General features: G+C 53.3%; 1 protein-coding gene across 1 annotated transcript in view; it reads left to right on the forward strand.

The window, feature by feature from the left end:
- LOC130026617 (polypeptide N-acetylgalactosaminyltransferase 12-like) overlaps positions 1 to 13,915 on the forward strand; it is a 57,149-nt gene that overhangs the window by 5,824 nt on the left and 37,410 nt on the right. Inside the window, exons 5-10 of the mRNA XM_056117453.1 lie at positions 2,051 to 2,168; positions 4,144 to 4,320; positions 5,479 to 5,610; positions 7,160 to 7,273; positions 11,641 to 11,780; positions 12,345 to 12,360. Of these exons, the coding sequence (XP_055973428.1) occupies positions 2,051 to 2,168; positions 4,144 to 4,320; positions 5,479 to 5,610; positions 7,160 to 7,273; positions 11,641 to 11,780; positions 12,345 to 12,360 (697 nt within the window). The remainder of the gene's footprint in view (positions 1 to 2,050; positions 2,169 to 4,143; positions 4,321 to 5,478; positions 5,611 to 7,159; positions 7,274 to 11,640; positions 11,781 to 12,344; positions 12,361 to 13,915) is intronic.

Genomic DNA, 13,915 nt, shown 5'->3' on the forward strand with positions numbered 1-13,915 from the left:
GTGTCAACGTGGCCGGTTTTGTTGGCCCCTTCACCTCCGGTGGGTGTGTCCGCCTTTCAGGAGTTGTGTGCCATGCCCCGGGGAGGACTGATATCACAGGTGCCCTGCCCCCTGGACTGGTGCCAGTCTCCAGGGCCCGAGGTGGCTGGCTGCCACTTCCGGCTGTCCAAGTGGGCGTGGGGTTCTGGGTCAGGTGGCGACTCCATGGTGACGACTCTGAGCACTTAGTGGCAGGCCTCTGTGGGACTGAAGCCAGTTAGGGGATGGGTGAGGGCGCAGGGTGAGGGCGGCCGAGAGCCAGCGTTGGTCAGTGGGTGAGCCTGGGTCTGAGCCCGGCTGCTCGCGTTCTGTTTCATTTGTTTGGCTTAGTTTTCGGGCCACACTTGCTGAGGCTCGGGGTTACTCCTGGCTCTGCACTCAGGAATTACTCCTGGTGCCTCGTGGTGAGGGAGCTGGTGGGCACAGGATGGGGTGCAGGGACCAGGCATGTGTTAGGAGGCTCTGCAGACTTCCCCGTCAGAAATGCGGGCGCAGGAGAAGACGGAGGCTGAGACTGGGAGGTGGGGGGACCTCAGGGGCGGTGGGGGGATTTGGAGAAGCTGATTGACATCTGGGAAAAAGGACGGATTGAGGGTGGCACCCGGATTGCTGGAGTGGCCACTGGGGGGCCGCTGGCATTGCCCCTCACACAGCAGATTTAGAGACTGAGGCAGAGGAGGAGGGATCATGTGTCAGGTCACAGATGCAGCCTGTGATGTCGAGACATACTCCCTCCCCCCCAACCCCCTCCCCCAGTACACACATATGAAGACATTTGCACAAACCCACACACATGCACACATGCAGCAGCTTCATGGTCAGTTGCCTGCCCCTCCCACAGTCTCATCTCAGTTTTTTTTAAATGTAGGAGTACTGCTATTTATTCAGCCACTGATTAGCTGATTGAACTGTGCATGAACTCCACACATCATCTCAGCTTTCTTGCGTGTTTCAGTCACCCTGTTCCCTAGACTTATACCCTAAAGCCATGTGAATGTGCTCTCATGCTGGCACCCCTCCCTCCCTCCCTTTTTTCTCCTTCCCTCCCCCACTCCTTCCTTCCTTCCTTCCTACCTTCCTTCCTTCCTTCCTTCCTTCCTTCCTTCCTTCCTTCCCTCCCTCCCTCCCTCACTCCCTCCCTTTTTTCTTTCCCTCCCTCCCTCCCTCTTTCCTTCCTTCCTTCCTTCCTTCCTTCCTTCCTTCCTCCGTCTCTCTCTCCCTCCCTCTCTCTCTCCCTCCCTCCTTCTCTCCCTCCCTCCTTCTCTCCCTCCCTTTTCTCCCTCTTCTCTCCCTTCCTTGGTCTTCCCTCCCTCCTGTTCTTCCATCCCCCACCAAGGAGTCCCACTGACCTTTCCCGTGTACTCTGAGCCTGCAGTGCTGGGAGGGCCCCCCAGTGCCACCACAGGGACCCGGCTGCCACCAGTTTCCCACACCCACATCTGCACTCTGGGGTGCTTCCCTTCCAGCTTTCGACCTGAGCCACCTCTGGGGGCCGGGGAAGATGCCATGCCTGCTCAGTGGGGTTGGGGGAATCGAGGGCTTCAGGAAAATGTGCTAGAATCATCTTTCATGGCCTCCAGCAGACCCCAGCTGCATCTGTGAGTGCCTGGGCTCTGCTGTGAGACCACCACCAACGCCCACCCCGCCACCCTCCCAGCCATGTGCTCTCTCCGCCCTCTCTCCGGGTCCATCTGCAGCTGCCGGGGTCCTCTCATGCTTAGACTTTGCCCATGCTGAGGCCTTCCCAGCACCGTTCATTCCTCTATACTGGACACGCCCCGGGCCTGTACCCTCTCCGCCCTGGAAACAGCTGTCCCTGCCCTTGACCCCTTGAGAGCACATGCATCACAGGCAGTTCTGTGATTATTTGGAGGGGTCTGGGAGCTTCCCCAGCTAGGACTCCCAGCAGAGCCCCCCCACCACCAGTGCTCCCAGACTGATGAAGGCAGATCAGGCCTGGGTAAGGGTTCCTGCGGCTGGCACTGAGACGCAGGTGTTGCAACTCTTCCAGGTCCCCGACAATGGCTGGTGGGCTGTTTGCTGTGAGTAAGAAATATTTTCAGTATCTGGGGTCTTATGATACAGGAATGGAAGTTTGGGGCGGAGAAAACCTCGAATTCTCCTTTCGGGTCTGTCTCTCTTTCTGTAGCCGTGCTTGTCTGTCTGTCTGTCTCTCTCTCTCTCTCTTTCTCTCTCTCTCTCTCTCTCTCTCTCTCTCTCTCTCTCTCTCTCTCTCTCTCTATGCCTCTGTCTCTCTGGATTTCATGAAAACCTGTTGGGCTTTCCCCCGCCTTGGCCTTTTGTCCAGTGTCCTGAGAGTGGACACGTGGACAGCCTATATATGTGCTTCTCTCATCTGACCTTCTCACAGAACGTGCTTTTAACTAGAAAAGCAGGAGGCAGGGAAGGAACCTCCTAGGTCCCCTGATTCTTTTCTTTCCCTCTGCTGCCCTGGGCCGAGGTTGGCCCCAGACACAGCATCCTGCCTCCTGGTCCACCTTTGGTCGCCGGGCTTGCTGAGCTCTTTAGGAAGTCATCTCTGTATGTAGATAGCAGGGTGACATTCAGAGTTTGACACCGAGAAGAATTCTCGGGAGAGCTTGTTAAAGGGTCAGGTTCAGTGGCTGGACGTGCAGGCAGGAGCAAGAGTCACATTCTAAACGAGTGAACCCCCTGAGGCCGCCCTCTGCCCTCAGAATCCCCGAGTGACAGTTCTGTGAGAACCCCCGCCATTTCCGTGGGATTCCCAATGAACTTGTGTCTGGCATATTACATTTCAAGACCATATGCCATTGGTCATGCTTTTTGATGATGTTAAAATTTTCTGTTTAATTTTTTTTTTTGGCTTTTTGGGTCACACCCTGCGATGCTCAGGAGTTCCTCCTGGCTCTGTGCTCAGAAATTACTCCTGGCGGTGCTTGGGGGACCAAATGGGAGGCTGGGAATCAAACTTGGGTCAGCCTCGTGCAAGGCAAACGCCCTACCCACTGTGCTATCGCTCCAGCCCCTCTGATTAATTTTTGTGAGAATTTTTTTCATCTTTTCTGATTGCTTGTTTTGTTTTGGGGCCACACACAGTGGGGCTCAGGGGATACACCGGGCTCTACCCTCAGAGATGACTCCTGTCTGTGCTCGAGGGACCCTATGGGATGTCGGGGATTGAACCTGGGTTGGCCCCATGCCAGGCAGTATGCTCTACTCGCTGTACTAGTGTTCTGGCCCCTGGAATTTTTTTTTAAGTAACAGAACATCCCAGCTTTGCATAAAGAGTGAACCAAATAGAAATTTTATCTTCCACGCAGGGCTTTCCTTCTCCATCGTAAGCTACTGTCCTTTTGGGTCTTATTTTTCAAAAAAAATTTTCTTTTTGAATTTGGTTGAAACCCAAACTCAGGGCTCACTCCTGGCGGTGCTCAGGGGACCGTCGGAGCTGCCAGAAACTGAACCTGGGTCAGGTACATGCAAGGCAGGTGCCCAACCCCATTGTACTGTGTCTCCAGCCCTTCAGCTGCTTTTCTGGATGGTTCATCCTGGGGGCCAGTGGTGGGGTGTGGTGGTTCACACCCCTCTGCCCTTGCATGAGTCTACCTTGTTGGGTTTTGAGGTGTGCTTTTAATGGTCTTTCTGCCTCTCCTCCAGGTGCCAGGCTGCTCTTCCTGTGTCTGGCAGTTCCTCTTTCTCCCTTCCCAACTTCTCTCCTTCCTAGCTGCTTTCCTCTCTTCTCTGGCTAGGAGATCAGGTAATCCGCCCATGTGGACTGTCACCCACCCACAAGCTCCTGGCCGGGCCCACTCTGGGCCCTGTGAGCCCCACGCATGAACAAACAGTGCATGGGCTTGTGGTCTTGGTTCTGGTGGCTAGACCTTGGGCCGCTCCCTTGTTCTTTGGCTGTGCTCTGGAGCCCGTGTGTGCATGGGGGTGGGTGAGGCAGGGATGGGCGGTGGGGTGAGGAGTGGGGTGGAGGGGGCCGCCTTTTTCATGCCCTGGAGGGTGCGGTCTCCGCAGTGTCTCTTTGGGTGATGCTTGGTGCCCGGCCTCTGTACTCAAGGGACAGCCGTGCCGATGGACCCGCTCCCCTCACCCAGCCACTCCTCTGCCCTGCAGATCTGGCAGTGCGGCGGGACACTGGAAACGCACCCCTGCTCACACGTCGGCCACGTCTTCCCCAAGCAAGCTCCCTACTCACGCAAAAAGGCTCTGGCCAACAGTGTCCGCGCTGCCGAAGTGTGGCTGGATGAGTTCAAGGAACTCTTCTACCACCGCAACCCCCACGCACGCCTGGTGAGCTCCTCCCACCCGCCCCGTCTGCCTTCACCCCTGCAGGCCTCCTCAGAACCAACCCCCCCTTCCTCCTCCGTCCTCCCTCTACCCTCCGTGCCCGCACATCCACTTCCGGAGGGAGAAGCTGCGGTGGGCCTTGGTGAGGCCAGTGGGGGACTACTTGATTCCTCCATGGTTGTGATGACCCTTTGCTGATGTCTCTTGATGCCCACCCGGCCTTGAGAATCACAGCCAGCAGCTCATGCTGCCCACCCCAGGTTGGGGGACCCTGAGCTTGTTGCTTCTAGGAAAATCAGGGCTGGGTTTCAGCTACCTCCAGCCATTGCATGTTCTTCAGATCGTGGGTATTTCTGTCGTGGAGGGGAGGTCAGGCCCCATGCCATGGTCGCCAGGGCCTCTTCCTGGCTCTGCACTCAGGGATCATGCCTGGTGATTTTTTTTCTGGGAACCAAATGAGGTGGCAGGGACCAGGGCAGGGTGGCCACCTGCCAGGCAAGCGCCCTGCCCTTTGCACGAGCTCTCTGGTTCCTGTTTACTTATGACCCCCACCTGGAGGTGCTTGGGTTCTACCCTTGACTCAGTGCTGGGGGTTCCCTGCCGTGCCGGGACTCGGACCTGGGCCTCCTGTATGTGCTCTTGACCATTGAGCTATCTCTTCAACACAGAGTATGTATGTGTGTGTGAGTGTGTGTGTGTGTGTGTGTGTGTGTGTGTGTGTGTGTGTGTGTGGTGCCGGGGATGGGTCATGCATATGTGCGCTATCTCATCTCATCCTAGCCCTGTCTCTTGGCTTTGCATGCGTGTCTACCTCAGCCAGCCTTCCTCAATCTGTCCCATTGAAGAAGTGCTGTGTGTCCAGGGATGCCCACAGGGCTGGAGTTTGGGGCTCCCATCATGTCCTAGGCGCTTCATGACCATCGAGGTGCACTGGGTCTCCCCAGGCTGGAGCTGGGCAACGGGGAACCCTGTGTGTGTGTGCGCGCGCATGTGTGTGTGTGTGGGGGGGGGTGGTACCCCGGCTGCCACAGCTCTCTCCCTGGGCACCCACCCACACCTGCACAGCTAGGGCTTGGGGGCATCATCACGCCCCAGGACTGGGGTGGGGTGGAGTGTGGGACTGTGGAGGACCTTCAGGCTGACCGCATGGACCCCCCTTAGGAGTCCTTTGGAGACGTGACCGAGAGGCAGCAGCTCTGTGAGAAGCTCAAGTGTAAGGACTTCAGGTGGTTCCTGGAGAACGTGTATCCTGAGCTGCACGTGCCCGAGGACCGGCCCGGCTGCTTCGGGATGGTGAGAGGGCTGCGCCCGGGGGGGCTGCCAGCAGGGTCCCCACGCCCTGCATGAGGCAGGTCCTCGATGGGGTCCCTTGGGCTCCCCAGCCCCGGCCCTCTCCCCGGCTCTTCCCCTCCCCCGGCTGGGTTTGGCTCTCAGCTCGCTCACGTGGGAGCATGTGAACGAGAGTCAGGTTCTGCCTGTGATTTTGTGCATGAGGAGACTGAGGTTTGCCTGGACTCTCCACACCACCTCTACCCATCACATCACTTCACACCCGAGTCTCAGTGTCTGGGCCAGTCAGTCATTCCCACCTCAGGGGTCCTTGGGGACCGGAGGGGGGGGTAGAGGAGGATGGGGCAGGAAAAGGAGAGTCACTTCTGTTGTTCACCAAAAGAAAGAGAAAAGAAATCTTTGGGGGGGGGGCAGAGAGATAGTCCCGGGGTTAAGTTTAAGCTTTGCCCTCTGTGTGGCCAACCCTAGTTTGATCCCCGGTGCCAGACGTGGTCCCCTGAACACCGTCAGGAGTGGCCGTTGAGTACCTCGAAGTATGGCCTAAACACCCGTTCCGCTCCCCCCCAAACCCCTGCACACAAATGGGAAGTATTTGGGCTGTGGGGGTTGGGGTTGGGCTTCACCCGGTGGTGCTCAGTGGTGACTCATGATGGTGCTGGCATCAGACTGGGGCTTGGTTGCCTGCCTGGCAAGTGCCCTCACCCCCCAGACCCTCTCCGGCCCCAGTGCCATTCACTCTGGAGAGAAATCACGCCAAGGTAGAGACTCCCCTCTCCTGGGCTGCACGGCTGGGCGACGCTGCTTCCCCCATTCTGGAAGCCCTTTGGTCAGCACCCAGCGGGCTCTGAACACGTTTGAATCCTTGGCCACTGTGAAGTGTCCAGGTCTCCCGAGGTGCCGAGAGGATCAGGAGGCCGTCGTGGGCTGCCTGCCCCAGGGAGTGTGTCACTCTTGCTCGCCCTGCCTTTGTCTCCTGCGTCCCCACCCCACCCCGTCCCACTGCATTTCTCTTTTGTCCAAGCGCAGCCCTGGAGGGGATGATGGGGCATGATGCTCTTCAGGCCTTTGCACGTGACCAAACTGGGCACTATCCCCAGCACCCCATAGGATTCCCCACCAAGCACCACCAGGTGTGATCTCTGAGCACAGAGCCAGAAGTAAGCCCTGAGCATTGCTAGATGTGATACTCCCCTCCTTCAATCCCCCCCAAAAAATCCAAAATGAATAAATTAAGGAAGCTCTTATTTATTTATTTGTTTACTTTTGGTGTGGGGTCCATGCCTTGCGGTGCTCAGGGATTTACTCCTGGCTCTGTGCTCAGGGATCACTCTTGGCGGTGCTCAGGAGGTCCTGTGGGTTGCTGGGGTTTGTCCATGTGCAAGGCCAGCCATCTGACCTTCTGTACTATCGCTCAGGTCCCAGAAGCTCTTACTTTTGGGCCTGGCTCTTGTGCCGGGCCCTCCTCACTCGCTGTTTCTCCTCCCACAGCATCCTGGGTTGACTCAGTTGTGTGTAAACCTGAACTGGAAACTCCCGTTATGTTTCTTGGTAGCTCCAGAATAAAGGACTGCAAGGACTCTGCTTTGACTATAATCCTCCTGATGAAAACCAGATTGTGGGGCACCAGGTCATTTTGTACACCTGTCATGGCCTGGGCCAGAACCAGGTAGGTGACGCTTCTCTCTGGAAAAAGGCAGCAGGGGCCCCTGGGTTCAAGGTCTTGGGAGCCTCTTAAAGAGGAAAATTGGGGAAGATCTATGTGTGTTGTTGTTTTTTAATTTTAATTTTTTTTTGTTGAATCACTGTGGTATTCAGTTACAGGGCTTTCATGATTGAGTTTCAGTCATACAATGATCAGACACCCATCCCTCCACCAGTGCTCATTTTCCACCACCAATGTTCCCAGTGTCCCTCCTGCCACCCCCATCCCCTGCCTCTATGGCAGACAATTTCCTTCTTACTCTCGCTCTACTTTCGGGCATTATGGTTTGCAATACAGATACTGAGAGGCCATTATGTTTGGTCCTTTATCTACTTTCAGCACCTCTATGTGTGTTTTTTAAAAAGTGAATATTTGACCTCTTCAATTTGTAAAGGTAATAGAGACTCATTGTAAAATATTTGAGAACTAGAAAGTGAAGCAAGTGTGCCCGAGAGGACCTGGAGAAACCGCCTTAGGATGAAGGTGAGTTTCTTGTCCCTCTTTCCTCTATGCACAGACTCTGGATTCTGTGTTTTAACTTAATCACTTAATCACTTAACTTCCCGTTAGTCGTCGATTTGCTCGAGCGGGCGCCAGTAACGTCTCCATTTGTCCCTGTCGCGTGCTAGTGTAGCCCAATGGCATCTGTTCGCTCCAGGAACATGAAGGGCTTCAAACCGATTGTTCATGATCTTGACGAAGAAGTCTGACCATCTGGTAGGTGGGCGGCCACGCGGTCTTTTGACATCCTGTGGAATCCAGTCGGTAACAGCTCTAGTCCAGTGGTCGTCTTTAAACCTCATTACGTGACCAGCCCATCTGATTTTTGACACCTTGGCAAATGAGACAGTGTCCCTGATTCTTGATCGTCGACGGATGTCGGAACTCCGGATTCTTTCTCTCATTTGAGTGAAACGTGATATTCCAAGCATAGCTCTTTCTATTCTTCTTTGAGAGACCTGAATAGAGTTCTCATCCTGTTTGCGTAGGGCCCAGGTCTCTGAGGCATATGTTAATGCAGGAAGAACAGTGGAATCAAAGAGATGTGCCCAGAGCTGGAGGTTCTTCATCCTCTTAGCTATTTCTTCGACGTTCTTGAAGGCGTTCCAAGCCGCTCTCTTGCTCCTGCGCAGCTCGGGTGCCAGGTCATTTGTCATGTTGATCTCTCGACCTAGGTACACATAGCTGTTGCATTCGGAGATGGTCGTTCCATTGAGAGCGATTAGGGCATCAGGTACGAGGCTGTTTCTCATAAACATTGTCTTCGTAAGATTCAGCTGTAGTCCTAACTTTCCACACTCACGGTCAAAGTCAGCCAGCATTTGTGCTGCTTGGCTGATGTTTGGTGTTACTAAAACAATGTCATCAGCAAAGCGGAGGTGGTGTAGTTGCCGACCATCTATCTTCACTCCCATTCCTTCCCATTCCAGTCGTCGCATGATGTTCTCGAGGGTGGCACTGAAGAGTTTCGGTGAAATGGTATCAGCCTGCCGCACCCCTCTCTTGACATCAACGATCACTTCTTTGTAGAATGGTGAGATCCTGGTAGTGAATCCGCAATACAGCTCATGGAGGATCCTGATGTATTGGGCTTGAATGCCCTGATTGGCTAGGGCTTCAATGACTGCTTCCGTATCAACAGAATCAAAGGTCTTCTTTAAATCAATGAACGTTAAACAAAGCGGCATCTTGAACTCCCGAGAAACCTCAATGAGCTTGGTTATCGTGTGGATATGGTCGATGGTGCTGAATCCTTTGCGGAACCCGGCTTGCTCGCATGGTTGTCCTTCATCTAGTGTTCTGCCAATCCTATTTAGGATGACTCGAGTGAACAACTTGTAGATGACAGACAATAGGCAGATCGGGCGATAGTTGCCAATGTCATGGATGTCTCCCTTCTTGAACAGTAGTACGGTCCTGCTGGTTTTCCATTGGGACGGAACCTTGCATTCAGACAGGTAGCGAGTGAAGAGCCGAGCCAGTGTATTGATGAGTACTGACGGCAGGTTTTTCAGGTGTTCAGGTCTGACCTTGTCTGGGCCGGGTGCTGTTTGTTTCTTTACCGACGAAATGGTGTGTCGGATTTCGGAAGGGAGAACATTGGGAACGACATATCCATCCTGTAGAATTTGGTATGTTGGCAAGTGGACATGGCTGTCGAAGAGATTTGAGTAGAAGTCATAGATAATCTTCTCCATTGCCGTTTTGGAGGATGTGATGGATCCATCAGGACATTGGAGGGCAGTCATCTTGGTCTTGTAGTTGGCGAAGGACAGGCGGGCGTTATGAATACTTTTCCCGGCTTCTGCCGCATCTCCCAGTACTTCTGCTCTTTTCTCTTTGAGGTCTTCCTTGATTGCATCTCTGCACTGCTTTGGGAGCTTGGACGTTAGCTTGCGGTTGCCTGAGGCACGCGCCAAACCACGCTGGCGAATTAGCTCAAGAGTTTTTGAAGATAGGTGATTTTTTGTGGCTATCTCTCTCTTGGCGTTCCTCGCACATTCATGGAGGTGCTGAACCAGTCGATCGTATTCCTCGTCAATGTTGTCAACAATGGCATCTTCCCATGTTGCCGCAATAGTACCAAAGAGTTCCCAGTTGGTGGTCATTCTGGGAGTTCTCTTTTTGAACTTTGCAGCCCTTTCTCCCCGCTCTGTGAAGTAGAATTTTGCACGAAGGAGACGGTGGTCCAATCCCGTTCGAAATTTTGGGACAACAGCGACATCAGTCAGGCAAAACCGTCGATTGAATATGATGTGGTCTATTTCGTTGTGGAATCGTCCACCGGGAGACTCCCATGTCCATCGTTTAGATTCTGCCTTCTGGAACTGTGAGTTACCATGAATGGTCTTGGTCGACATGATGAACTCAGACAGTCTCTCACCCTGTTCGTTCCATTCTAGGCCATGGGTCCCGATGTGAAGTTCTTCAGCTGATCTTCTCGGTCCTATCTTGGCATTAAAATCACCCACAATGATCTTGTAGAAGGTGTGGTCTTCTTTATAGAACTTCTCTAGCTCCATGTAGAACTTCTCGATTTCTCTTTCATCATAATGAGATGTTGGTGCATAGACAACAAAGATAGAAACTGCAGGCAGTGAGCCACATCATTCAAATGTAAACGTCCAATTCCGGTTGTTAGGCATTCGAATGAATCAATGCTCTTGGCCAAGTTTGTGTTGACAAGTTAAAATTAGTTTTAACTAATTGTCATCATTGTATGTTTATGGTTTATATTTGATTGTTTCCTCTTGCATGATCCATACATGCTCAGATGTCTTCTTTGGGAATATTGTGCCTTTTGACCTCCTGGTGGTTCACATCATGTAGTTCTTTTTTTGTTTTTATTTTTGTTTTTGAGTCATACCTGGGGTTACTCAGGGGTTACTCCTGGCTCTGTACTCAGGAATCACTCCTGGCAGTGCTCAGGGGACCATATGGGATGCCAGGGATTGAACTCAGGTCAGCAAGGCTAACACCCTCTCCACTGTATTATCCCTCTGGCCCTGCACCATGTAATCTGGAGCGGTGAGATGAACTGATTCTCTGCCTGCAAAGGTAATACAGACTCATTGTAGCTCACGGTCACTGTCCTCCCGTTGTTCATTGATTTGCTCAAGTGGGCCCAGTAACGTCTCCATTGGAGACTTTATTGTTACTGTGTTTGGCATATGGAATACATCACGGGCAGCTTGCCAGGCTCTCCCGTGCAGGCAAGACATTGTAGAACATCTGGGAAATAGAAAATGAAGCAAGCAGTGCCCGATAGGACTCAGAGAAACCCGTTTGTGCAGTTATGACTAACTGTGCACCAATACCTACAGTTAGAGGAAGAAAAAGGAAAACCCTGCAGATCTGGGTCGGCTCAGGAGGGCACCTACTTGGCCGGAGAGGCTGGATTCCAGCACCCTGTCTCCCTGTGTGACCCAGGCCTGCCCTCTCCCTGGCAGTGCAATTCCTGCCTGCAAAGGACATTTTAGTGATTCCACAGTGCCATTGCTTTGGATCAAACTCCCTCAAGTTTGCCGGGAAGAGGCAGAAAAGCCCAGAGAAGAGAAAGGGCAGCTCAGGCCTCAGAGTTGCCCACTCGGCTACTGAGACCGTCCATTTTCTGGCCAGCTCAAGGGTAGGGACAGCGTGGGGTCTCAAACACTCAGGGAAGAAGCAGAGCATGAGAAGGGGGCCTTGGGGAACTCTGGCCAGACACTCACAGACCCTCAAAACTGGACACTCAGGCTCTCTGCCTGGCCCCTGCGCTCTGATCCCGCCTGGTGTCCGTCCATTCCTCCATGGCCGACAGTAACCGTTGCCCACGGACGGCTCCTTTGCAGTTCTTCGAGTATACATCCCAGAAGGAGATCCGCTACAACACCCACCAGCCCGAGGGGTGCTTGGCAGTGGAGGCGGACGGGGAGAGCCTGGTCATAGAGCTCTGCCAGAACCCGGTCCCCGAGAACCACTACTTCCTCCTGCACTAGGTGAGTGGGCAGTGTCATCTGTGCTGTCAATCTTGGGGCTGAAGTAGACCCCGGGAGTCTCAGGGAGGAGCAGGCCCCAGGCATGCTGTGATAAGGGACATGCTGGGAATGGGGGTGGGGTGGGATGGGGAACTGTTGGCGCCTTTGTCTTGCAGGATCCCTAATGCTTGGCCTGTCTTCTCTGGTTCACTTGGAGTTGCTGGGAGCTGGGCGGGGCTTGGGACAGGCCTGGGGGCTGCTGCTGCTGCTGCTTGAATGTGGTCTCCTTAAAGCAGATGTGAGGGCAGATCCTGCGGGGGGAGGGTTGGGGTGGTGGGGAAACTGTTTTACTTCTGTAAACCTCACCCCCATTTTCCCCAGCTCTGGAATCAGGGGGAGCGGAAGGGGAGATGGTCACAGGGGTCACCAAAGCACACACCCAGCCCTGGATTTATCCCACGTGGCCCCTCCTGAACTTCACCATTTACAGCCCTGGAGGTCCCAAGCATCACTGGGATGGCCCTGGTGGCCCCCAGCACCAGTGAGAACATACGTCTGACTTTTATGTTCGTGTGTAGACGTGAGGATGGCACTGTATGTACATGGTGTGTGTATGCATGTGTATAGATGTGTGGATTGTACTGTATGTGCATGTGTAAAAGTGTGCATTTTTATGTGTGTGCACGTGTATGTAAAAGTGAAGATGGACTATGTGTATGCATGTATGTGTGCACACTTTTGTTCACATATGTGTAGAAATAAGGGTAGCACTTTGTGTGAGCACCAGGCCTGGCTTCTTAAACTGTAGATCAAGACTACACACGGGGTTTGCATAACTTAAAAGATACTTGTTTTACTTTAAATTTATTTATGACGTAGGGGTCTGGAGCGATAGCACAGCAGGTAGGGTGTTTGCCTTTCAGGCGGCCAACCCAGGTTCAATTCCCAGCATCCCATATGGTCCCTCGAGCATTGCCAGGAGTAATTCCTAAGTGCAGAGCCAGGAGTAACCCCTGTGCATCGCTGGATGTGACCCAAAAAGAAAGAAAAAATCAAATAAATTTATTTATGATTTATCAAATAAATATTTGTATCCTTATTTTACATACCTCAAAATCAGGGACCACGGAAAAAATTTCCTAACAAAAAGAGGTTGCTAATGGAAAACTTTAAGAAGCTCATAGAGAGAGAGAGAGAGAGAGAGAGAGAGAGACAGAGAGAGAGAGAGAAAGAGTGGGAGAGGAAGAAGGAGGAGAAAGAGAAACTTTATTATACATAATAGAGATTGAATAATAACAGTAAAACCTGAAAAATTGCCAGAAACAAGGACTAATAAGTTACTGTAGCATCAGACAGTAGAAGTCAGAGCAACTGAGTGGTAGGCATGTCTTGGGGAAGTTTAGGAAATCATAAATTGGTGGCAGAGGAGAGAGAGGAGGAGGACTGGGCCACTCTCCCTGACAACGACCATCCTGTTACCATGACTATTTCAATAAGTGGATCCATCATAGTCTGTGTGGGTGTGTGCCATTGGGCGGGGCAGGTCCTGCCAGGAATGGCTCGTGCTTCTGGATGATGAGGAATCCGTGCCATGGGGTCTCACCATGTCCAGAGCCTGTCACTGCCCACCCATGGTGCCTATCCCATCTATACCCCCTCTGCAGTGCCCCCCAGGATGAGCCCCCCACCTTGCCCCAATGCTATGTGAGTTCCCACCCCTAGTGGCCAGTCGATGTTTCAGGATAAGGACCTACAAACCTCCAGGTATTTTCTAAGCCTCTCAAGGACTGGATGGACCTTTTCTGCCCAGAGCCTCACCCCAGTGTGGAACCCTTCACTGCCCACAAGCTCCCCAGACAGCACAAGCCCACAGTGACCCTGTGCCCCACCATCAGAGATGGATTTGATTCTCAGCCCAGCGAATGTGAGAGGGGGAGATGTCAGAGCTACAGGAGACAGCCGCAGACCACTGGAGCCTGAATGTGCTCAGGGAAGGGAGGACAGGGGCACTCGGGGGTGCCATAGTGGGCACGGGCGATATGGGGGAGTTGGGGTTCCTTTCAGGCTGCAGGACTCGTGAGGGCAGCGTGGCCAGGCTGAGTGGCCCTAGTCGGGAGTGTGTGTATTGAGAGGGATTTCCAGAACAGGC

This window comes from Sorex fumeus, unplaced genomic scaffold (genome assembly GCF_029834395.1).
Source record: "Sorex fumeus unplaced genomic scaffold, SorFum_2.1 ptg000034l, whole genome shotgun sequence".
Classification (NCBI taxonomy): domain Eukaryota; kingdom Metazoa; phylum Chordata; class Mammalia; order Eulipotyphla; family Soricidae; genus Sorex; species Sorex fumeus.